Source organism: Felis catus, chromosome B4 (genome assembly GCF_018350175.1).
Source record: "Felis catus isolate Fca126 chromosome B4, F.catus_Fca126_mat1.0, whole genome shotgun sequence".
Classification (NCBI taxonomy): domain Eukaryota; kingdom Metazoa; phylum Chordata; class Mammalia; order Carnivora; family Felidae; genus Felis; species Felis catus.
Window position 1 is genome coordinate 103,793,906 of NC_058374.1, and position 27,334 is coordinate 103,821,239.

The 27,334-nt window shown below is 35.6% G+C and overlaps 1 protein-coding gene and 1 long non-coding RNA gene across 7 annotated transcripts in view; one reads left to right on the forward strand and one right to left on the reverse strand.

The window, feature by feature from the left end:
• The window catches only part of PTPRQ (protein tyrosine phosphatase receptor type Q), a 255,558-nt gene extending 232,354 nt beyond the window's left edge, over nucleotides 1–23,204 (forward strand). For 2 of the 3 annotated variants that reach the window (XM_045062106.1, XM_045062107.1), the window contains 6 exons: nucleotides 5,486–5,620; nucleotides 5,819–5,944; nucleotides 7,064–7,212; nucleotides 16,448–16,583; nucleotides 21,553–21,676; nucleotides 21,907–23,204. In XM_045062106.1, the coding sequence (XP_044918041.1) occupies nucleotides 5,486–5,620; nucleotides 5,819–5,944; nucleotides 7,064–7,212; nucleotides 16,448–16,583; nucleotides 21,553–21,676; nucleotides 21,907–21,944 (708 nt within the window). In that variant the 3' untranslated portion in view covers nucleotides 21,945–23,204. The remainder of the gene's footprint in view (nucleotides 1–5,485; nucleotides 5,621–5,818; nucleotides 5,945–7,063; nucleotides 7,213–16,447; nucleotides 16,584–21,552; nucleotides 21,677–21,906) is intronic. The other variant, XM_045062108.1, reaches the window with a different exon arrangement.
• The window catches only part of LOC111561396, a 166,661-nt gene that overhangs the window by 120,151 nt on the left and 19,176 nt on the right, over nucleotides 1–27,334 (reverse strand). The gene's annotated exons all lie outside the window — the stretch shown is intronic.

A 27,334-nucleotide genomic window follows, 5' to 3' on the forward strand; every position in this document is an offset into this window, starting at 1 on the left:
CTATCTGGCACATCATAGATAATAAAAGCTTGCTGCATTGGATTGAAAATTGAATGAAACCAATGTGTTTTTAGGGCTTCCTCTCCTTCTCCATGGCTCTTTGACTTCTCAGTGCTCTTCTGTATCATAGGTATATGGAAACTTTAAATGCACTCAAGACCTCCACTTGGGTTGACACAACCACTCTGAGGAACCTCAGAGTTAGGAATTGCCCTTGTTCTTATTTAAGTCAACCATTCACCTTGGAACTGTCTCTTTAAAAATCCTATTAGCTTCTCTCAGCATTGATTCACCTACTTCCTCCTAAGGCAGATGATTCTATCTCTGAACAGCTCCAATATACAGTTGTTTTTTTTTTTTTTTTTAAACAAGATATGCTCTCTTATATTTTCACACCCTGGCTTTAATTCTAACATATAGCAAAATTAACCATCCTTATCATGGTGACCCTACAGTCACCTGAGGATTTCCTCTACTGCCCCTAGTCTGTTTTTCTTTTTTTTTTAATTTTTAACTTTATTTTTTATTTTAATTTTAATTATTTTTAATATTTTAGTTAGTTAACATACAGTGCAATATTGGTTTCAGAAGTAGAATTCGGTGATTCATCACTTACATACAACACCCAGTGCTCATCATAAGTGCCCTCCTTAGTACACATTACCCATCTAGCCCATTTCCCACCCACCTCCCTCCATCAAACCTCAGTTTGTTCTCTATTGTGAAGAGTCTCTTGTGGTTTATTTCCCTTTATTCTCTCTACCCCCTTTCCATATGTTCATCTGTTTTGTTTCCTAAATTCCACATATGAGTGAAATTAATGGTAATTGTCATCCTCTGACTGACTTCTCTTAGCATAATACACTCTAGCTCCATCTACAATAGTTGCAAATGGCAAGATCTCATTCTTTTTGATGGCTGAGTCATATTCCATTGTGTGTATATACCACATCTTCTTTTTTTTTATATATGAAATTTATTGTCAAATTGGTTTCCATACAACACCCAGTGCTCATCCCAAAAGATGCCCTCTTCAATGCCCATCACCTACCCACCCCTCCCTCCCACCCCCATCAACCCTCAGTTTGTTCTCAGTTTTTAAGAGTCTCTTATGCTTTGGCTCTCTCCCACTCTAACCTCTTTTTTTTTCCTTCCCCTCCCCCATGGGTTTCTTTTAAGTTTCTCAGGATCCACATAAGAGTGAAAGCATATGGTATCTGTCTTTCTCTGTATGGCTTATTTCACTTAGCACCACACTCTCCAGTTCCATCCACGTTGCTACAAAGGGCCATATTTCATTCTTTCTCATTGCCACATAGTACTCCATTGTGTATATAAACCACAATTCTTTATCCATTCATCAGTTGATGGACATTTAGGCTTTTTCCACAATTTGGCTATTGTTGAGAGTGCTGCTATAAACATTGGGGTGCATATGTAGATGGTGTACCCCTTCTAATCTGTATTTTTGTATCCTTTGGGTAAATACCTACTGGTGCAATTGCTGGATTGTAGGGTAGTTCTATTTTTAGTTTCCTGAGGAAACTCCATACTATTCTCCAGAGTGGCCGCACCAGTATACATTCCCAGCAACAGTGCAAGAGGTTTCCCCTTTCTCTGCATCCTCGCCAACATCTGTTGTTTCTTGTGTTAAGTTTAGCCATTCCGACCAGTATGAGGTGGTATCTCAATGTGGTTTTGATTTGTATTTCCCTGATGATGTGTGATTTTTGAGCATCTTTTCATCTGTCTGTTAGCCATCCGGATGTCTTCTTTGGAAAGGTGTCTATTCATATATTCTGCCCATTTATTAACTGGGTTGTTTGTTTTTTGCTGCCCATAGTCTTTTATTATTTTCTTGTTCATAGGTCTTCACTCCCAGGCCTGCCATTGCCTTTGGTCCCACTGGAACTCTGCTTATGTGATGCTCCGTCCTGCCTTGAAACCTCTGTTAAGGGGGGAAAATTCATTCTAAGTTCTGTATTGATTAATTATAACTCCATAATTACAGTCATATATTGGGTCCTATTGTGAAAGAAATAAATAATTGGAGAATTTAAGATTTATTCATAGGGGAAGTGAGGGAGGGTTCAGAGGAGTTAAGGGATCTTTTGAATATTTATGCAAAAACTTTAAATCAAGCCTATTTTTCTGCAAGAACTTTAAATCCATTTTGAAAAACCACACACATTTTCTGTTGCAGTAAGAATATTTTAGTCACTTATGAAATTATTAATTCCCTTGAAAATGTAATTCTTCTCTAAAGATTTTGGTGAAATCTTGTGATTATTAATTTTCATTGTAGCCTAAACTCTATAGCATGCTGAAGTTTTACTTTGATTTACAGAATGATGCATATATGCATTTAACTTTAATCAATGTGCTAATGATCATGTGTTTTGTGATACTATAGAACAGGACAAAGGCAAATAATTGTATCAGTGATGTATTGATTTGTATAATTTTTATTCCCCAATAAGTAGGTACAAAAGAATAGCTCACATCCTCTAATGTTCAACCAGATATAGGGTAACAGTATAGGGCATGAATGTGATTACAAAAGAAACTGATGGTTTTAGTAGGTATAACTAAACCTACACAGATTACATAAACAAAGGAATATTCATGAAACCCCAGTGTCCCTTCTAAATATTATAGGTTGTCAGGAAACAGCCATAAGAAGATGATAATGGAGGGTGAGCAATAAACTAAGAATTCTGAATATATATATCCTGCTATAATCAAGTGATGTTGTAATATAATAAATCTTACAACAAAGTCACTATGACCCACATGTAATGATATTCAAAATCATTACTGAGCTGCATGGTAAGCAGGCTCTGATGGAAAGCACCCTACATTAAGGAAGATTTCAGAATTGGAGTGGGCAGTATATTGTTGCTCTTAGCTTTCGGGTAAATCTTTGCTTGAAATGCCAGGAACAGATGGAAATAGAAAAGCCATTAAATCATAGTGTCCCTTACTTCACCATCCCCAAAGTCAGGCAGTCTTCCCTCAGAAAGAGTGAAGACTTCTCAGAAATATACATCTGATATTTCCCCCCACTCCCCAATTTTGTTCCATGGCACCTCCATCTGAAAGTTCATGAACACTTTTTCCAGAAGCAAAAGACAGGAGCCATCTACAAATGGACACTGGATTCTTATTTCTCTCTCTGAGTGCTAGAGGAAAAGGGAGGAAAACTGTACAGGGAGGTAAGGAAGAAAGCAAAATAACTACTCTTCAGATGGAAAAGCAGAACACCAAGTCTGGGGAAAGGAAAAGGGAAGACCAGAAGGTGGTCCGAGGGAAATACCTTAAGATTGGGAAACTCCAGGCCAGGGTCTGTAACTAGATTAATACGTGTTTATCCCTCTGCCCTTGGCTGTTCTTGGGAATTGTGCTCCTGAAGCTAGGACTCACAGAGAGCTTGGAACATTTCAATAGTGGATAGACTGTGGGAGAGAGGTAGGGAGGAAAAAAGATACTGCATCCCTATAAACAGCCACTAACTTTACAAATGAGTTTAGAAATATTTTCAAGAGAGCTAACAATAATAACACTATGCAATGGGACATGAGAAAGTCATCAAAACCTCACAATTCTCTAACTTACTTTAACTTAAGGATATATTTTTACTATAATTAGAAATTAAATATTAAACTCATGATGAAAATGAACTGTAATAACATCAGAAACATATTTGTCCCTACTTTGATAGAATACTATAGTACCAAAGGACATTTAGTCCCTAAAAAAAGTGAAATGCAAATGACTGGCAAAAACATTTTATAAATCGAATGATTACCATTCGATTACCATTATTCAATTACCATAATTACCATTACTCATCCTTGAAACACTTCCTTCATTGCATATCCAGGACATCATTCTCTCGATTTTCCATCTACAACTTTGATTCTTTCTTCTCAGTCTCATTGGTTCTCTGTTATCTCCTCCACCACCAAACAGTGGAATTATCTAGAGCTCAATTCTTGAATTTATGATTTCTTTCCAAATGCATTTCCTCATAATTTCATCCATTCTTGTGTTTTAACTGAGACCTATGCAATGATTACTTTCAAATTATGCATCCAGTTTGGATGTCTTCCTGAATTTCAGACTCATATACCCAATTGCCTTCATGATATTCCTACTTGAATATCTAACAAGGATTTCAGGTTTAATATGTCAATTATAAATTCCTAATTTTCCCTTCAAATCTGCATCCAGAAGTCTTCCCCATCTTCCTCTGAAATTCTTATACCCAATATCCAGTCCATCAGCAAATTCTCTTGACTCTGTCTTCAAAATATATCCATATCTTATCACTTCTCACCATCCCCATTGCTGTCAGCCAAATTACCCCCGTGGTTGGATTGTTGCAATAACCTTCTAACCACTCTCCTTCTTTCACTTTTTTAAAAACATATGTATGTATGTATGTATGTATGTATGTATGTATGTATTTGGAAAGAGAGTGAGCAAGCACACGAGCAGGGGAAGGCAGAGAGAAAGAGAGAATCCCAAGTAGGCTCCATGCTGTCAGTGCAGAGCCTGATGTGGAGCTCCATCCCACAAACTGAGATCATGACCTGAGCCGAAATCAAGAATCAGACTTGTTTAATGAGCCACCCAGGTACCCCCCTCCTTTCACTTTTTAACCCCTATAGGCTGGTCTTCTTACAGAAACCAGAGTAAAACTGCTAAACCATATAGAGTGTATGCTTTGAACACTGTATGTTGAAAGCCTTTCATCAGGTTTCTGTATCATCCAGAGTAAAAACCAGTCTTATAATTATCTACTAGGATGTAAAGTACCCTTATCCTCCCTCCCCTGTTCTTTCTTATGTCATCTTCTATAACTGTCTTCCCTCATTTACTCCACTCCAGCCACTTGCTATTAAATTCTAGACATATTATTCCTCTAATGCTGTTACACTTGACTTCGTACCTGGAAAACCTTCCCCCAAATCCTGCAGAGCTTACTCCCTTCCTTCTTCACATTTTCCCTAAGATATTACCCATGAGTCTTTTCTGAACACCATATTTTCTGAAAACCCTCTTTCATAGCACTTATCACTTTAAAAATTCTGTGTAATTTGGTTATTTAATGGACTTATTGATAGACTTAATGTCTATCTCCCCCTAACTAGAATATAAGATAAATGAGAAGAAGAATTTTAGTGTCTTTGCCAGGGCTTGAATCCCCAATTCCTAGAACAGTGCCTAGCACACAGTAGGAACTCATAAATATTATTTCAATGGAAGAATGTACATCTTTTAATACTGTAAAGAAATTGAACAGAATATTAATGGTACTTCATTCAAGATAGTGAATTTGTAGGTGAATTCAACATTCTATTATATATTTTACAACCAGTATATTTTGATGTATTGCATATATGTGTGTGTATATATATATATATATATATATATATATATATATATATATATATTTAATGTTGTAATTATATCCTTTTAGGGCTACCTATGTCCAAATGAATTTATTGCCACCCAAGGTCCATTACCAGGAACAGTTGGGGATTTTTGGAGAATGGTGTGGGAAACCAGAGCAAAAACATTAGTAATGCTAACACAGTGTTTTGAAAAAGGACGGGTAAGTTATTTAAAAATCTTTCACAAGATGTTATCTTACAATTGTCTTAATATATGTGTGACAATTTCAGCTAATGCTGTGAGTCATCAATAACTTAGACATCTGTCTATGAGGCAGTTTTAACTTAGTAGCAATAACTGTGATATATATTCTAATATAACAGTGGTTCTTATGACTGGTGATTTTCTCTGAATACAGATCAGATGCCATCAGTATTGGCCAGAGGACAACAAACCAGTTACTGTCTTTGGAGATATAGTGATTACAAAGCTAATGGAGGATGTTCAAATAGATTGGACCATCAGGGATCTGAAAATTGAAAGGGTAAAAAAAGGCAATGGAGGGGAACGCAATAGTAAATATGAGTCTCTAAATGTCTAGAAGTAAAATTAATTTCCCGAACTGCCCCTTGCAACAATACCTCTACATTCAACAGTGCTTTCCTAATATTTTCTAAACCAAAGTTTTTAGTTGGTAACTGACCTCAATATCTGTGTCACTTTGTTTAATTCCAAATCTCATGGTTAAAGTTTACATTAACCAAGTATCACCAAATTGTTAGGTAGACAAAGGAAAAAAAGAAGGAAATAACTAGATTATTAGGTTTTTATTTGATGAAGAAACTATAATATTTGACTTAAAACAGGAATTTCCTTAATCAGTAATCTCTTTCCTCATCTTAATAATTTGATTTTCTATTTAACCCAGAACCAATACATAAGGTATAGTATGGGATCCCACCTACTAGTTTGTATAAATGCCTATACACACAGAAAACGATCTAAGGAAATTTATACTTTCTAACATTATCAGACACTCATTACCTGTGTTTTGAATAATAGGTGAATGTGTTTGCATTTTGGAATAAAATTGGTTTTTTTTTAATTTTTAATTTGTAAATGTTTATTCTTGAGGGAGAGAGACAGAGACAGAGAGTGAGTGGGGAAGGTTCAGAGCGAGAGAGAGAGAGGGAGACACAGAATCTGAAGCAGGCTCCAGGCTCTGAGCTGTCAGCCCAGAACCCGACATGGGGCTTGAACTCATGAACCGTGAGATCATGACCTCAGCCAAAGTCGGATGCTTAACCGACTGAACCATGCTTCACCAATTAAACCACCCAGGTGCCCCGGAACAAAATTGTTTTAAAATCTACAATTCTTGTCCTACGAAATGTTACACTACATTTGAATATAAACACTCTATATTATCCTCTGTTTGTAAGCTTTTTTATTGTTGCCATTCATGCTGAAAGGCAATTTGCTTTATTGTAGCAATAATAGAAGACCTGTCTTGCAGGAAATCATGAAAACATAGTTTCTTCCCTTTGGTAAATAGTCATTTTTAAAAGATCACCTTCAAAAGCTAAGACATAAGCTGCCTTAAACCTTCACTGTGGTACTTTAATAATTGTATTGTGCTTCTATAATCTGTCATGTTGCCTAGCATGGAGATTGTATGACTGTGAGACAGTGCAATTTTACTGCTTGGCCTGAGCATGGAGTCCCTGAAAACAGTGCCCCTCTGGTTCACTTTGTAAAGTTGGTTCGAGCAAGCAGAGCACATGACACAACACCTATGATTGTTCACTGCAGGTAAGGAAGATATTTTCAGAACCTTATATGAAACACTAGAAATGGCGTTTAAACCCAATGTGTCTTTTGATTATCATGATACCATTGATAAGGGAACTTTCCTGAAGTCTTGACTGGATTATGCCTCTCAAAGGAAAGTCTTTAATTTTTTTTTAATTGTAGCCCCTCACTGATGTGTGTGTGTGTGTGTGTGTGTGTGTGTGTGTGTGTATGGTGTCATGTGTGTGTGTGTGTTTGTGTGTGTGTGTGTGTGTGTAGGATTTTAAGAATTTTACAAATAAACATCAGATCCTTTATTATTTCAATTGGCATTAGTCTACTATCATAATTTAATTTTTTGTAAAAAGAATTTTTAGATTTGAGTTGTAAAGAATAAAAGAAAATGAACTTTAAAATAAAGATTAAATTGGGTGACCAACCCAAGTATTATAACAAATTTGTACAAACTTTAGCTACTCTCATGTCCTTCTTTGGCTGCTTTTTGAACATGGTTAAGAGAATATAACTGCAAGTTGAAAATTGTCTCCTCATTTTCATTGGTATTTAATACTTAGAAATAAAATTCAAGGTTTTTAGCATTCAGAGTTTTTCTGGACAGATTGATTTAATTTGTGTTTTCTAACGTGATAGATCTAAATAAGTCTCAACTTGTGTCTCTTCAACAATTGGTTTGTAAATAGAGAAAAAGTGGATAATAATACACTATTTTATGATTCCATTTACATGAGATTCCTAGAATAGGTAAATTCATAGAGACAAAAAGTAAAATTGTGGTTACCAGGGACTTGAGGGAGAGAGAGATGGGGAGTTATAATGTGTATGTTGTTTAATTAGTTGTTTCATGAGAACTTCTGCTTGGGATGATGAAAAAGTTCTGGAAATGGATAGTGGTGATGGTTGCACAATGTTGTGAATGTGTTTCATGCCAACTGAGTTGTGTACTTAAATATGGTTAAAATGGTAAATTGTTTGTTACATATCTATTACTGCAATAAAATTATTAGGTAACAGTACTTAGTCACATTAATAATTAATAAATTATTAATTATAATTTTTCCAATAACTGATTGATAATTTTTCTAACAGGTGTATGCTGTAATCAGTCTGGTTAAAGATGTAAGAAAATATTAATCCATCCAAGTTTTTTACTTTTATTTAGAGGAGAAAATTCAATATGTGATTTAAATGGTTATATATTTTCTAGGAATATTTTACATTTTTTTAAATTATAAAGGTAATACATAAATGCTTGCTCATTACAAAATATCTAAACAATATTTAGGTTTAAAAAGCATACAGAACCAAGATTAAAAGCCTCATTTTTACTGTCTTATTTCCATTTCCCCTCCCTAAACATAACATTTTCATCAAAATAGTGTATGATATAAATAGATTAACAGCTTGCTTCTAAAGTCAACTATTCCTGTTAAGCTGGGTCATTGATGATTAAAATTTTTTTTTAAATTTTTTTTTTTCAACGTTTATTTATTTTTGCAACAGAGAGAGACAGAGCATGAATGGGAGAGGGGCAGAGAGAGAGGGAGACACAGAATCAGAAACAGGCTCCAGGCTCTGAGCCATCAGCCCAGAGCCTGACGCGGGGCTCGAACTCACCGACCGTGAGATCATGACCTGGCTGAAGTCAGACGCTTAACCGACTGCGCCACGCAGGCGCCCTGAAATTTTTAATGAACAGTAGCTGCCTTTAGCTTCTTTGTGTCTTGCACATATACTGACACTAACATCCATTAGAAAAGAAAAGTACCTAATCCCTTATAGCCTCAAAAAGAGTAGAGAGCATGGGGCTCAGTCAGTTAAGTGTCCAACTTTGGCTCAGGTCATGACCTCGCAGTCCATAGGTTCAAGCCCCATGTCGAGCTCTGTGCTGACAGCTCAAAGCCTAGAGCCTGCTTTGGATTTTGTGTCTCCCTTTTTCTCTGCACCTCCCCCCTCATGTCTCTCCCTCTCTCTCTCTCTCTCTCTCTCTCTCTCTCTCTCTCTCTGTCTCCTTCAAAAATAAATAAACATTAAAAAATTTTTTAAAAAGAGTAGAGAGCAGGTAGTAGCTACACTGTGATGAACATAGCATAATCTATAGACTTAACCAAATCACTATGTTGTATACCTAAAACTAATGTCACATTGTGTGTCAATTATACTTCAATAGAAAGACAGAGAGAGAGAGAGAGAGAGAGAGAGAGAGAGAGAGAGTCTCCCCCTTTGTAATAGAAATGGATGAAATATCAGAAAAAAGAATGCTCAAATTAATAATTATTTTTGGTATCATTTAAAACTCTACTAAATTTTTATCTCTAACCGCAGCTTCTCACCTCAACTCAGATGTACATTTAACTGCCAATTTAATGTGACAACCTGAATGACCACAAAACTGAAAATTTGATGTGTCCAAAACAGAACACTTGATTCAATCTCCAACCTCACTCCACCTTCTCAGTCCCCATCTTGGTGAACTGCAAGTCCACTCCCCATGGTGCCAGAACCTGGAGTCATCCCTGACTCTGCCCTTGCTCTCACACTCCACCTGCGGCCCTGCAGCAAGTACTCTGACGCCTCTCCCCTCTCACCTCTCCACGGCAGTCCCCCGGCCCTGGGCTCCTTGCTCTTCTTCCAACATGCAGAACATGCTCCACACACACCTCCCCAGACACACCCTCCGGCTGCAGTGCTCCTCTCACACTGTGTGCTCCCTTATGCGAGTTTCTTTCCAAATATTACATAATCAGAGACACCTTCTCCTTAACCTGATTTCTCTTTCTTCATAGTGCTTATTACTGCCAGGTACATTCTATGCAGTATTTGTGTACTGCCCTTCACTGTCCTCTAGAAAATAAGCTCCTCAAGTGCAGAGACTTTGGATTGTTGTTCATAGCTGCACCCCAGATGCCTGGACAGGGTCTGACATTCAAAATATATTGAATAATGTAATAACCAATTACTCTGTTCAGGCATGTGTATATATGTGTTACCATAATTGGATTTATGTTGTAATGCTCATTATTTCGTATATGGCTGAATCATGGGAAATTGCTAAGATTCAGTTATTTCTTACTTACAAAAATGGCAATTTTATGTTGTTCAAAGTAACATTTATAAGACTAGGTGGCCTTCCCTGTGTCTTTTTTTCTTTTTTTATATTTACTTCCTGTGTTAACCATTCGAATAGCTATGAGTCTTTTTTCTTCTAATGGGAATTTCTGCATAAATCTTGTCAATTTTATCAGTTCATGATTTCTATGGAGCACATACTTGTCCTTGGGTATGAAACTAATTTCTTTTTTTAATTAAAAAAACTTTTTTTTTACATTTACTTATTTTTGAGAGACAGAGAGAGACAGAACACTAGTCGGGGAGGGATAGAGAGAGAGGGAGACCCAGAATCCGAAGCAGGCTCCAGGCTCTGAGCTGTCAGCACACAACCTGATGCAGGGCTCAAACTCACAAACCATGAGATCATGACCTGAGCCGAAGTCAAATGCTTAACTGACTGAGCCACCCAGGCAACCCTAAGCTAATTTCTTAAAAGGAAATAGCTTTTCAATTTTATTATCTATAGGAAGTAAAAAAATTCTAAGAAAAGAAAGTGAAAAGAACAGATGAGAGACTGCCAGTAAGAAGCAGAGTAAATGCTGTAGGGCTAAACAGTTGGCATTTTTAATATTCAGCATTTCTATTCGTAACCAAAAATATGTGCAATACAAAGTTTCTGGTGTTAAAAATGTTCAACAGTTTAAAAAAAAAACTTCTTGATATGTATGTATATATAATGGAATATTACTCAGCCATCAAAAGGAATGAAATCTTGCCATTTGCAATGATGTGGATGGAGCTAGAGTATATTGTGCTAAGTGAAATAAGTCATTCAGAGAAAGACAGATACCATATGATTTCATTCATATGTAGAACTTAAGGAACAAAACAGATGAACACAGGGGAAGGAAAAATAAAGAAAAAGGCAAACCATAAGAGACTCTTAACTATAGAGAACAAACTGAAGGTTGATGGAAGGCAGGTGAGTGGAAGATGGGCTAAATGGGTGATGGGGATTAAGGAGGGCGCTTGTGAGGAGCACTGGGTGTTGTATGTAAGTGTTAAATCACTAAATTCTACTCCTATAACTATTATTACACTACATGTTAACTGACTACATTTTAATAAAAACTTGAAACAAACAAATCATCTGTATACTTCTCCGAATACACCCCTTAAAATATTATGAAAGAGGAAAAGTTCTACTGGTTAAAAAAAAATAGCATGGATTGAAGAGACAGAGGAGACAATAGCTGAATTAGAAGGTAAAATTATGGAAAAAGAGGAAGCTGAGAAAAAGAGAGAAAAAAATCCAGGAGTATGAGGGGAGAATTAGAGAACTAAGTATTGCAATCAAATGGAACAATATCTGTATTATAGGAATTCCAGAAGAGGAAAAGAGAGAAAAAGGGGCTGAAGGTGTACTTGAACAAATCCTAGCTGAGAACTTCCCTGATATGGGGAAGGAAACAGGCATTGAAATCCAAGAGGTACAGAGAACTCCCTTCAGATGAAACTTGAATCGATCTTCTGTACAACATATCATAGTGAAACTGGCAAAATACAAGGATAAAGAGACAATTCTGAAAGCAGCTAGGGATAAACAGGCCCTAACGTACAAAGGTAGACACAAAGTGTAGTAGCAGACCTATCTACTGAAACTTGGCAGGCCAGAAACAAATGGCAGGAAATTTTCAATGTGATGAACAGAAAAAATATGCAGCCAAGAACCCTTTATCCAGCAAGTGTGTCATTCAGAATAGGAGAGATAAAGGTTTTCCAAACAAACAAAAACTGAAGGAATTCATCATCACTAAGCCAGCCCTACAAGAGATCCTAAGGAGGACTCTATGAGTGAAATGTTACAAGGACAACAAAGTACCAGAGACATTACTACAAGCATGAAACCTACAGATATCACAATGACTCTAAACCCATTATCTTTCAATAATAACACTGAATGTAAATAGACTAAATGCTCCAACCAAAAGACATAGGGTATCAGCATGGATTAAAAAAAAACAAGACCCATCTATTTGCTGTCTACAGGAGACTCATTTTAGACCTGAGGACACCTTCAGATTAAAAGTGAGGGAATGGAGAACTATCTATCATGCCACTGGAAGTCAAAGAGCTGGAGTAGCCATACTTATATCAGACAAACTAGACTTTAAATTAAAGGCTGTAACAAGAGATGAAGAAGGACATTATATAATAATTACAGGGTCTATCCGTCAGGAAGAGCTAACAATTATATATGTCTAGGCACCGAATACAGGAGCCCCCAAATATATTAAACAATCACAAACATAGGCAACCTTATTGATAAGAATTTGGAAATTGCAGGGGACTTTAATACTCCACTTACAACACTGGATAGATCATCTAGACACAGAATCAATAAAGAAACAAGGGCCCTGAATGATACATTGGATCAGATGGACTTGACAGACGTATTTAGAACTCTGCATCACAGAGCAACAGAATATACATTTTTCTCGAGTGCACATGTAAAATTGTCCAAGATAGATCACATACTCCGTCACAAAAGAGCCCTTAATAAGTATAAAATAATTGAGATCATACCATGCACACTTTCAAACCACAATGCTATGAAACTTGAAATCAACTACAGGAAAAAGTCTAGAAAACCTCCAAAAGCATGGAGGTTAGAGCACACCCTACTAAAGAATGAATAGGTCAACCAGGCAATTAGAGAAGAAATTTAAAAATATATGGAAACAAATGAAAATGAAAATACAACAATCCAAACACTTTGGGATGCAGCAAAGGCAGTCCTGAGAGGAAAATGCATTGCAATTCAGGCCTATCTCAAGAAACAAGAAAAATCCCAAATACAAAATCTAACAGCACACCTAAAGGAACTAGAAGCAGAACAGCAAAGACACCCCAACCCAGCAGAAGAAGAGAAATAATAAAGGTCAGAGCAGAAATAAACAATAAAGAATTTAAAAAAAAACCAGCAGAGCAGATCAATGAAACCAAGAGTTTGTTTTTTTAAAAAATAAACAAAATTGATAAACCTCTAGCCAGCCTTCTCAAAAAGAAAAGGGAGAGGACCCAAATAGATAAAATCATTAATTAAAATGGAATTATTACAACCAATCCCTCAGAAATACAAGCAATTATCAGGGAATACTATGAAAAATTATATGCCAGCAACCTGGACAACCTGGAAGAATGGACAAATTCCTAAACACCCACAAACTTCCAAAATTCAAACAGGAAGAAATAGAAAATTTGAACAGACCCATAACCAGAGAAGAAATTGAATCAGTTATCAAAAATCTCCCAACAAATAAGAGTCCAGGACCAGATGGCTTCCCTGGGGAATTCTACAAGACATTTAAAGAAGAGATAATACCTATCCTTCTCAAGCTGTTCCAAAACATAGAAAGGGAAGGAAAACTTCCAGACTCATTCTATGAAGCCAACATTACTTTGATTCCCAAATCGGACAGAGACCCAGCAAAAAAAAAAAAAAAAAAAAAAAAAAAAAGAACTACAGACCAATATCCCTGATGAATGTGGATGCAAAAATTCTCAACAAGATACTAGCAAACTGAATTCAACAGCATGTAAAAAGAATTATTCACCATGATCAATGGTATTCATTCCTGAGCTGCAAGGGCTAGTTTCAGTATTCACAAATCAATCAACGTGATACATCACATTAATAAAAGAAAAGATAAGAACCACATGATTCTGTGAATTGATGCAGAAAAAGCATTTGACAAAATTCAGCATCCTTTCTTAAGAAAAACCCTCAAGAAAGTTGGGATAGAAGGAACATACTTAAACATCATAAAAGCCATTTATGAAAAGCCCACAGCTAATCTCATCCTCAATGGGGAAAAATTGAGAGCTCTCCCCCTGAGATCAGGAACACAACAGGGATGTCCACTCTCACCGCTGTTGTTTAACATAGTGTTGGAAGTTCTAGCATCTGCAATCAGACAACAAAAGGAAATCAAAGGCATCAAAATTCACAAAGATGAAGTCAAGCTTTCACTTCTTACAGATTACATGGTACTATACATGGAAAACCCGTTAGACTCACCAAAAGTCTGCTAAAACTGATACATGAATTCAGCAAAGTCACAGGATACAAAATTAATGTACAGAAATCAGTTGCATTCTTATACACTAATAATGAAGTGACAGAAAGACAAAAAACGAAACTGATCCCATTCACAATTGCACCAAGAAGCATAAAATACCTATAAATAAACCTAACCAAAGATGTAAAAATCTGTATGCTGAAAACTATAGAAAGCTTATGAAGGAAATTGAAGAGGATAACAAAGAAATGGAAAAACATTCCGTGCTCATGGGTTGGAAGAATAAATATTGTTAAAATGTCAATACTACCCAAAGCTATCTATACATTCAATGCAATCCTAATCAAAATTGCACCAGCATTCTTCTCGAAGCTAGAACAAGCAATCCTAAAATGTGTATGGAACCACAAAAGGCCCCGAAGACTCAAAGTAATATTGAAGAAGAAAACCAAAGCAGGAGGCATCACAATCCCAGACTTTAGCCTCTACTACAAAGCTGTAATCATCAAGACAGCATGGTATTGGCACAAAAACAGACACATAGACCAATGGAATAGAATAGAGACTCCAGAATTGGACCCACAAAAGTATGGCCAACTAATCTTTGACAAAGCAAGAAAGCATATCCAATGGAAAAAAGTCTCTTTAACAAATGGTTCTGGGAGAGCTGGACAGCAACATGCAGAAGAATGACACTAGACTACTTTCTTACACTATTCATAAAAATAAACTCAAAATGGATAAAGGACCTGAATGTGAGACAGGAAACCATCAAAACCCTAGCGGAGAAAGCAGGAAAAAACCTCTCTGACCTCAGCTGCAGCAATTTCTTACTTGACACATCTACAAAGGCAAGGGAATTAAAAGCAAAAATGAACTATTGGGACCTCATCAAGATAAAAAGCTTCTGCACAGCAAAGGAAACAATCAACAAAACTAAAAGGCAACCAACGGAATGGGAAAAGATATTTGCAAATGACATATCAGACAAAGGGCTAGTATCCAAAATCTATAAAGAACTTACCAAACTCCACACCCAAAAAACAAATAATCCAGTGAAGAAATGGGCAGAAGACATGAATAGACACTTCTCTAAAGAAGACATCCAGATGACCAACAGGCCCATGAAAACATGCTCAACATCACTCCTCATCAGGGAAATACAAATCAAAACCACACTGAGATATCACCTCATGCCAGTCAGAGTGGCTAAAATGAACAAATCAGACTATAGATACTGGCGAGGATGTGGAGAAACAAGAACCCTCTTGCACTCTTGGTGGGAATGCAAACTGTTGCAGCCTCTCTGGAAAACAGTGTGGAGTTTCCTCAAAAAATTTAAAATCGATCTACCCTATGACCCAGCAATAGCACTGCTAGGAATTTACCCAAGGGGTACAGGAGTGCTGATGCGTAGGGGCACTTGTACCCCAATATTTATAGCAGCACTTTCAACAATAGCCAAATTATGGAAAGAGCTTAAATGTCCATCAATTGATGAATGGATAAAGAAGTTGTGGTTTATATATACAATGGAATACTACTTGGCAATGAGAAAGAATGAAATCTGGCCCTTTGTAGCAACATGGATGGAACTGGAGAGTGTTATGCTAGGTAAAATAAGTCATACAGAGAAAGACAGATACCATATGTTTTCACTCTTATGTGGATCCTGAGAAACTTAACAGAAGACCATGGGGAAGGGGAAGGGGGAAAAAAAAGTTAGAAAGGGACGGAGGCAAACCATAAGAGACTCTTAAAAACTGAGAATAAACTGAGGGTTGATGGGGGGTGGGAGGGAGGGAAAGTGAGTGATGGGCATTGAGGAGGGCACCTGTTGGGCTGAGCACTGGCTGTTGTATGGAAACCAATTTGACAATAAATTTCACATTAAAAAAAAACTCAAACATTTGATGAGAGTGCTAATGATAATCATCTTGGTCTATCTAGTCTTGGTAACAATACAAATCCAAACACACTCCAAAGAAAATCTACCTCCAAATAAGAAAAAGAACTGTTTAGGATTTATTATTATCATAATTCATTTTCTTCTTTACTATCAACATGAACAATCTTTTGCTGAACAATATTCACTCTTCCTGCAGTGCTGGAGTTGGAAGAACTGGAGTTTTTATTGCTCTGGACCACTTAACACAACATATAAATGATCATGATTTTGTGGATATATATGGATTAGTAGCTGAACTGAGAAGTGAAAGAATGTGCATGGTGCAGAACCTGGTAAGATGTCTAAAACCGTGTGCAGTGTCAGCTCTACAATTTCTACAGGGAGGATATTAGTGGCAGCAGTCTGGTTGGGCATGGACTTGAAACCTTATTTGCATAGCAGCCGCTCTGCTCTCTTTTGCTATATTATAAACCTCCTGGGGGGTGGATTGGGGAAGGGCAGCTCATGCAGCATAGTCACCCCTGTGCACTGTTACTCACTGGTCATCCTACTTTGTTTATACTGATAAGTATATAGAAAGTAATTCATAAAATTGATCTGTCTTTAGCATTTGGCAAATTTGAGAAGCTCAGGAAATGAATCAAATCCATTTCTTTTGTAAACATGCTAAAAATTATATTTGGGAAAAGTTTAAAATACTGTTATGGGGTTTTAAGTATTTCATTTGTCCTTATTTACCCCTATTGTATAGTAGTACTAATGATCATCATAGCATACTATCAACTAACTATCTTGGAGTATTTTGTTCTGTCGTTTTGGTTTGTAGGCAAAAATGTTTATAAAAAATATTTTTTTCTTCATTAAAAAAGTCACACAGTGTAATACTAAATCCTTAACGTGTATTATCTCATTTAATCCTTTATTTGTAAAGAAGTGCCAGTAAAACTAATCAACAGACTAGCAGTTATTGGCTTTGCTTTATAAGTAGGGAAGTAGATGTTCCCTTTGAAGAATTTAAATGATATAATAAGGTTATACTATTAATTAGTTTCAGAACCACAATTCAAGCCCAAGTCTGTCTAACGGTAACATGTAAGATGTTTCTGTCTGTATATATGAATTGGTATTTTTATGTTCTTCAGCTAGAGATTTTTTCACAGTAAATATACAGACCTGCCTTAACCATATTTTCCACAATACCTACTAGAAAACACAAATAGCATCCTAGTTGTTAAAGGTGTGAGAAAACAGGTTCTTGGCTTTAATAAGTTTGAAAAGAAGTTAAACTGATCTTAAAATTTCTTAAAGGCTCTATGCTACTTTGCATTACAATTACAAATGTAGAGCCCCTGTGGGCATCTTTTACCAAACTTACATGATTATGAAATCCTTGAACCTTTTTTGACCCCAGAACTTACAATGCCATGTAGGGGAACATTAGTGTTCTTAGGAAGATGCTGGCTGGACCAGAGACATCTAAACTTTGTGGACTGCACGTCCCTTTCAGGAAAAATATTTGCACATTCAACTCCAATAATTCTATATTTATTTTTAAAATGTAGATTGAACAATTATATAAATTATAAAGCATACAAAATGAGAAATAAAAAAACATGTAATAAAGATCAAATAAGCAATATTTTGAAATCTTGCTAATTATGCTGCTCTCATATTATCATTATTTTCAAAAGATAAAATATACACTTAGCACAAGGTAATTCTATTTCAATCATGATTTTAAATACATGTTCTAAATTATTTATAATTTTTAAACAAGTGATCTAGCTTTTTATCAGATTTCATTACACTGTTGTTTTTACCGACTAGAATGACCATAAGATTATTCTAGAGGTACAAAGAATTTCAGCCTTGCTGTTTCCTTGTCATTCATTTGGGCTTATATGATAAATACTGCCTTCAATCCACAGTCTCTTTGTAGGAATCTTTCTAAGCCACTTCAGTTTTGTGATGGTTAGGTAAAATTAGGTAATGTAATCCATGTACATTCTCTTCTATGCTGAAAGGGAACAAATGAGTGAAGTATCACTCTTCCTTTAGGATACTTCAGAAACGGAATATAACTTGTGACCAGGGTTGACTTCCTGGGTGTGACAGGCACAATCTCACAGGGCCCATGCTCAAAAGGGCACTTGATGCAGTGTTTGCTGTCACTGTCTTGAAAATCATTAATATTTTTTGAGGGAGGAAACTCACATTTTCATTTTGCAGTGAGCCCACAAATTAGGCGTCCTCAATTATAAGGGATCCAATATAAATCCAACTATTAACCATTATTTAAACCCAAATTCTTTCTTATTTTTGTTAACAGTAAGAATAAATAGAAAGCTAACATTTTCCTCTCATGTTCCTGGATGTACACATGTGCACAAGCACTCAGTGTTCTTGACAATGATCAAGATTGATTGACTCTTTTGGATATTATAGAGGGTGGGGCTGATAGGGATATTGTTTCCTTTTAGAATCTAGAGTCAATCCTCAAATAATAATAAAAATTGGAAACATTTTGACTTGCTCTAAGGTTTGTGGCACCAGACTTTGTAAAGTGTATGTTCAAGAATGCCGGTTAATAATTTCACACAATTTAGTGCTCAGTATATGCTATAAGCTTCATATGTTATGCTTGTTTAACCAGCCCGAGTACTATGTTGCAGGGTAGGCAAGGGAATAGAAAGAGCATGAGTTTTGAGGTCAGAAAATTGAGTTAAGATTCTAGCTCAGCTAATTAATTGCTGGTCTGTGACTTTGTTTAATTAAACTCTTTTAGTTATTTCTCTTTTGTAAAATAGTCATGTTTTACTTTTCACAAATTTATTGTCAGTATCAAATAAGAGAAAGTATCTAAAGCACCAACATGCAGCATGCGGTAAATATCTGACAGAATTCTTCTGGATTCCCTACTTGCTGAAAAGCTGGTTCTCAAAAGCTCTCTTTCACCTCACTTCATTCCCAAAGTTATGCTCTTTGCTGTCTTTTTTCTGTGGTGATAAAAAAGGAAAATGACCACAGTTCTTGACTCCAGTCCTTACAAACCACTATTGCCTTGCCCAAGAGTGGTTTCTTATTTTCTTCTGTTGCACTGCGGAGTAGTTCCAATTTCTATAAAGAATGCTATCTTGGCACATGCTACAGTAGCCATGGGCAGGGGTGAGGAGGTGGGAACCTCAGCAATATTTTGCCACTAAAAGGCCCCAGAGGGGCATGGCCCAGACCCAGGAGAGAGCTATGAGTTCTTTCATTGTCTACCAAAAAATAGTTCATAGCAGCCCCAAGAACTTTCTGAGAGAATAGTATGCAATAAGATAACATGCTGATATGCTTTCGGTACTTCCAATAAGGGTTAATCTGGATGAGGCCCTTCCCTGCTGTGGTTTTCCTGGAAATTAACAGATGTGAAGCCTTAGGGTAAAAGAAAAAAAACTCATATATTTGTCATATGTAGTTTTTTGCCAGGCACTTTATATATATTAAATCCTTTAAATATCACAACATAGGTGTTATGATCTTCCACATGAGGAAGTCAAACATCAGAAAAGTTTAATTCTTAAGATACCATGATTATCTAAGGTAGAAGCTGGAATTGAACTCACTGCCTCTTTGGCAATAACACACCATGACAGAGGGATCTTGGAAAATATAGTACTGGCCGTGGAGCTCAGCCTGCCCTGCTGGCAGAATTTACACACATCATTCTTTCCAGTGGAGAAAATGAGATCGGGACAGTCAGAAGCTTCACATATCAAATGTGACTTCAAATTCAAATGCGATTTTATAAAAAATACCCAAACTCATAAATTCCAAGATTGTCATTTTTGGAGAAGCTGTATTGTGTCCGTATATTTCTGCCAATAATGTTATTCATCATGGGACGTATATTTGAAAACACTTTTTTAGAATTACCTTGAGAAATAATTTACTAGTAATTTCAACAGAATTTTTATTACTTTCTAACAACACTTTATTTCTTACCAAAACTGAATTATGCAACTTGATCGTGCACTCACTTATAAAACCTAATCCCTTTTGACTTCTGAACGTTGTCCTCATGAAATTGTTCCTTGAATGATAAAGGTTGGCTAGGAATGAGAATTAAATGGTACTAAGTCAACAAACATTTGTTACGTAACTGCTACATGCCAGGCACTATTACAGGCAATGGGAATATAGCAATGAGTGTGACAGAGTCCTGCCCTCACAGAACTGACATTCTGATGAGATGAGATGAGATGAGATGAGATGAGATGAGATGAGATGAGATGAGATGTTTGGAAACATTTTGTAATTCATGAAGAAATAAATATTCATAATAATGACCAACAGTTTCTGAAGATAGTTTCAGTGGAGAAATTCCAAAAAGATTTTGATATACAGTAGCAATAGATATGAATATAACCTCTAAAGATAGATAGATAGAGGACATTCTATTAAATTAGTTATGTGTGTGTGTGTGTGTGTGTGTGTGTGTGTGTGTGTGTGTGTCTGTCTGTCTGTGTATATATATGTATATATATTTGGTTATATTCCTTTAACAGCAGTTGTTTCCTATGTAAAAGTGAGGATGATTTTCTATGACTTGACCTTAAGTATCTTTGTGAAAGTCCAAACTCAGAAATGCTAACAGGTTACTGAATTATATTGAAAAAAACTTCAAGAAGCTAGATAGTACTGAATTTAGCCTAAACATTCAGAGGAAATGTTAGGAGTCCTTGTCCAGAGTGTGGGTGTTAGGACATTTCAGTGATCAACTACCTTATAGTTACAAATAAAGACCAGAAACTTGACATTAAGTAGGCCAAGTGTCAGGTGATTAACAGAATTGTTAAATGTATTTTAAATGTGCTGATGGTGTATAGATACGCTCACTCACAGATAGTGAAAGCAAATTTAGCATCTGCATGCCAACAACCATGCTAATCATTCTAAAAAGAAAACTATTTATAGGAAAAAATTACTAATTTAGACCTAAGAGGAAAAAGGAAATTCATAAATAGATTTAAATAATCTAATTTGCTACTTTTTAAAATAATCACAGCAAGCAGAAACATATTAGCATGGGTTTTAATAAGTATTAAAAAAAAAGAAACAAGAAGCCACAGGAACTTAGAAAACCTTATGTTTGAAATGATAGAAAATCATTTATATACATGGTAAGTTCTGTGCTTCTTCTAGCTGTTTACCATTTATTAAACTCAGCATTACTTTTCACTGTAATGGTATAGCTCCCCTTCTAAGAAAAATCTCCTCCCTATCCATGTATTTAACCACTCTTTCTTTGGTGTCTAGGCACAGTATATCTTTTTATACCAGTGCATTCTGGATCTCTTATCGAGTAAAGGAAGTAACCAGCCCATCTGTTTTGTTAACTATTCAGCACTTCAGAAGATGGACTCTTTGGATGCCATGGAAGGTAACCAGGCAAATTGTACAATTTACTAGTTTACCAGGAGATTAATTACATAATAAACACATGTTGAAATGTTTTAATAGCTTGGCTAATGCACATAACAATTTTTTTTTCTCTCTAATCCAAGTTAAGATAATAGCCTCTCTTCGTATTTTTGCCTTGAAGCACTTAAATATTTTTAACTGGTAGCTTCAGTTAAAATATCTCTTGTGACATGTTACTTTATGTTATAGGTGATGTTGAGCTTGAATGGGAAGAAACCACCATGTAAATATCCAGACCAAACATTACAACTGAAGATATTTTCAAATCCCAGGGGCCAAAATTTCCCCCTCGCTCTTCTGAATTGAAATGTACAACCTTAAAGAAATCTCAATGTTTCTGTTACTGTGCCTTACTAACTGGATTGACATTTTATGAATAGTTGTAGGAAATAGCTAATTGAGGATAATTATTTGTTTTGTACAGAATAAATATGCATGTAAAATGTTTAAGAAAAAATATCCCAGAGATTTTTGAAGTCTTCCACATTTTTGGAATAAGCCAAATGGAAAATTATCATTATGATCTTTCTGTGTAAAATTTCCCTGCATATTGGATCGAATTTGAACAAAAGTTGTAAATGTTGATTCAGTAGTGTTATTTTGGCCTCCAGGGTGTTGACGTTTCTTGTGGATAACTTCCAGGACTGTCATAATGATCTGTACTTCCATGTACACCCCTGTGTTTTGAATCTCTGTTTTATGAGTGCTGAGATATCATCTCATGATCTCGAACAGCTGAACGGTAACCCTCTGACACTGCAGGGATTACTTAGCCTTTATGCAACACACAGTAGCTCTTCAGGGACACTGAGGGCTATTTAAGTTGCATTGTGATCTTTAGTTTGAAAAAAACAAAAAGAAAAATTAAACAGTGCTATTGCTCATGTCAGGTTGTAGAGTACATTTGTACTGTCTACGTTCGTACATTTTTCAGGACAAGCTGTACCACTATGTTGTATAGTTAAATACATAGTTAAAGATATCAGAATATTTGTCCATTAGATATCTATTCAACCTAATATTAACAGTTTGAAAGGTTTCTTCAGCAGAAATGTATGAGGTATATATGGCAAGCTTGTAACCTAACGACGTGCTGCTGTGGTGCCAACAGAAACTTCTGAATAGATTATATAAAATGGCCTTTATTTCATTTCCCAAAGTAAATTATTGAGGAGTGTATTTGGTGGAACTGAAAACAAAGAAATTAACCAGGTTGTAGCAAATGAGAGATTTTTAAAAACATATTACAGCCTCTCTTCTGTTAGTGACAATGTGCTAAGAAAGTTTTGAACTATAATGAAATTATTTTGTCATAGATTTCAATTAAGGATCATAAAACAAAATAGTATCAATTATTCTATTTCTTCTGTGATAAGAATTATACCTTATTTCTGCCAGCATATACATATAGGAAATTATGCTTATTTCTGCTGGCATGTACATATAGGAAATATGATAGCCAATAAAATTGAATTTTAAAGAATTGAGTTACTTTGCAACATGATTTCAGAGGTCCTTATATGTAAAAATTTTATTTTTATTACATATTAAGATGTAATTGATAATTACCTTAAATAATATAATGAATTATATTATATATAACTACAATATAGTGATATAGTATATTTAATTAATGTATAATCACTTCCCACAGTATCTATAGATAGCAAGAAATTTTAAAATCAAATTCATTACCCAAGAAATTAAATTCTTTAATCTTACAAGCAGTCCTGCTTCTTGTTTTTTTCATGGCAAAGAAATGTAAATAGTAAACAATTCACTACTGTTCCCACCAAGTTTATCCTACAGAAAGTTACAAAAAACAGTAAGAAATGATGAGAATTCTAAAAGATTTAAGTTGAAGTACAAGTTCTTCTGTTTCCTTCATGTGTCAGTCATTGAAAATATGTGGTGAGGGGGAACCTAGGTGGTTCAGTTGGTTAAGCATGGGACTCTTGAGTTTGGCCCAGGTCATGAGCTCATGGTTCATGTAGGGCTCTGCACTCACAGTGCCATAGAGCCTGCTTGGGATTCTCTCTCTCCCTCTCTCTCTGCCCTTCCCCCGCTTGTGTGTGTTCCCTCCCTCTCTCTCTCCTTTTCTCAAAATAAATTAATGTAAAAAAAAAAAAAAAAAGGAAAATGTGTGGTGAGCCAGTACTTATGATATGGGTTTTTGTATACATGGAAGACAGCCTGTGGAAAGTACTGGTGAGATTATTTTTTAATGTATTGAATGATAAGAAAATAAACAAGTTTCATCTACAGGCCAGCCCACTTTTTACAATATCTGTATACAACAGATGTGTACAGTGAAGAGTTTCAGGTTTGACCCGTGGGTCTATGTATATGTGTGTGTACAAAACATATGTGTATGTGTGTACATACATACACACTATGTATATGTGTGTGTGTTATAACAGAGTTATAACATAAGGTCTCTTCTAAAACAGTGCTTATGAAACTCTAATGTATATATAAATCACCTGGGGATTGTGTTAAAATGCAGATTCTATTTCAGTAGTTCTGGGGTAGGACCTGAGATTCTTCACCTCTAGTAAGTATCCAAGTTATAATATTGCTGCCTGATCTCAGACCATACACTGAACAGCAGATTTCTTTTTTTAAATGTTTTTTTAAATTTATTTTTGAGAGAGACAGAGCATGAATGGGAGAGGGGCAGAGAGAGAGGGAGACACAGAACGCAAAACAGGTTCCAGGCTCTGAGCTATCAGCACAGAGCCGGATGCTGGTCTTGAACCCACAAACTGTGAGATCATGCCCTGAGCTGAAGTCAGACGCTTAACTGACTGAGCCACCCAAGCGCACCTTTTGAATAGCAAATTTCTAAAAGACAAGATCCAAATAATTTCATGTCCACCTGAAATTATTTGAAACCTGTTAAAACAAAGCTTTCTCTTCATTCACAGTTGTATACAGTTGTGAATTGTACACAGTTCACAATTGTATAACAGGACACCTGTTAAATGTGTATATCTAACTGTATCACAAAATTGCAGCTAAAATTGAATTAAAACACATATCAGTGACAGCTAAATTTTCTCCTACCTAGATTGTGAAACGGCCAGTATATAGCCAAGTTCTATAGGTAGTTACTAAGTGCAAATTAGAATAATGAGGAACATCTGTAACATTTTTAGATCAGATTTGTCAAAATACGTTGAAGCACATGTACAATAAATGAGCAACATGTGTTTCATCTGAACCAAATGAAACTGGAGCCTCTCAGAATGGTTTGCCAGAGACGAGAGCAGCTGTGGGTATCACCTCAACTTTCATCCTGCTTTAAAACGCATAATTTTCTTCTCTCAGTTTATAGGTGAAATGTATAATAAGTCTTTTGAAAAAGGCTAATTAAACCTTGCCCTCTTCATAAAAAAAGATGGTGATTCACTCTCCACATCTGGTACCAAACACTAGATTTTAAAAATGGAATTTAAGTTCAACAAAGTATGCATCCTGTAAGTCCATCACATGATTGTGGTAAGTCCATTTTCATGGGCCAACTTTCAGAAAACTCAAATGAAATGTTTGATAAATCCTGGAACACAAAGTGATCTGAAATTCTCAAATGATATGAAAAACTGAAAATATGAAAAAAGTATATAAAGCATCATCTTGGAAAAACAGATTGCCTTTTTAGTATATGTGCTGCTGAAGTGAGCACTAGATTGCCTTTTTAGGACAAATAATATTTCATGTTAAAAGACTTCATTACTGTGCATGGAGTTTTCATGTGGAATCAGGACTCATACACCCACCAGCTCATGAAGATGTTCTAAGGAATAGATAGGATCGCATACATGAAAGTGTTTCTAAAAGTATAATGAAATCTACAAAGTTAATCTTTTAGCCAGGCTGATCGGTTTGTTTAATGCTTATCAGCAAGATAATGCATTTCATTTAAAGATTGCATTGTATTTTTTGACAATAGTGCCATATTTGTGTGTCATATACATGTGTATGTTTCACATGCACACATTGAAGAGAAAATTATGGCAGCTATATAGACTTATGCTAAATAAGACAATGATGCTTTTTTCATGAATGATTTGAGCATTCTCAAGGAAATTCTGGACTAAAATGAATAGATAGACATGTACACAAATACCATAAAATGTGATTTGGAAAACAAGTCAAGAATAGTTTGCTTTTGGACATTTCACCTCAATATTCTGAATCAGTGTCTGCAATACAGTTCATTTGAAAATAAAACTGTAACTTAATACAAGGTAACAAAAAGCATTATTCTGTTAACAATACTGTTTCTAAAATCACAAATTTAAATTATTTTAATTTTCACTAAAAGCATTCTTGAATTGGAAAGTCATTTTAGTAAATTATAAAGTTTTTAGAACACTTTTATATATACATCATCCCAACTAATCCTTACAAAATTCTTTAAGATCCGCAGAGTCCCATTTTACAGATAAATATGATGAAAGTTTAACTGCTGTGCCCAAGACCATGTTTAGCAAGGTGAGAGCTGCATATCATAATCAATTTACTGAGAGTTGATGGTAAAGATAGAAATTTTAAAGGCAACAAAGAAAATAGAGACCCATTCAGAGATTCAAAGATAATAAAATATGCTGGCTTCTATCACAAATAATGTAAGCCAATAGATAATGCAATGACATATTCAAAGTTCTGAAAGTACCTCCTCGACCTGATTAAGGGCAATTACAAAAAAACTAGAGCTAATATCATACACAATGATGAAATATTGAAGGCCTTCAACCTAGATCAATAAAAAGGCAAAAATACCCACTCTCACAACTTCCATTCAACATTGTACTGGTGTTCCTAGCTATTTCAATCAGGCAAGAAAAAGAAATAAAAGAAATATGGTTTGTAAATGAAGACACAAAATTGTCTTTGTGAGTAAAAGGTGTAATCATGTGTGAGGAAATTGTTGAGAAATCTATAAAAACAAAAAGCTGCTAAGTGTAAGTAACTAAAAAGGTTACAGAATAGGGGCTCCTGGGTGGCTCACTTGGCTAAGTGTCCGACTTCGGCTCAGGTCATTATCTCATGGTTTGTGGGTTTGAACCCCGTGTCGGGCTTTATGCTGATGGCTCAGAGCCTGGAGCCTGCTTCAAATTCTGTGTCTCCCTCTCTCACTGCCCTCCCTCACTCATGCTCTCTCTCTCTCTCTCTCTCTCTCTCTCAAAAACAAACAAACAAGCATTAAAAACAAAAGGTTACAGGATATAAGATCAAGATACAAAGATCAATTTTATTTCTTCATATGTTCAATTGACAACTGGAAATTTTAATTAAAAATACCATTAATAATAGCATCCATGAACATGCCTAAGAACAAATTTAGCAAAGTATGTGCAGGATCTCTATGCTAAAAATGATATTGATGAGAAGAGATAAAGAAGACTCAAAAAAAATTTTGAGTCCATGAACTCATGAACTCATGAACTCATGAACTCATGTCCATGAACTCAAAAACTCAATACTGTTAAGATGTCAATTCTACTCAAATTGTTCTATAGATTCAATGGAGTATATATCTTAATCCCATAAGGCTTTTCTTTTCTAGAAATTGATAAACTAGTTTTGCAGTTATATAGAAATGATGCAAAGA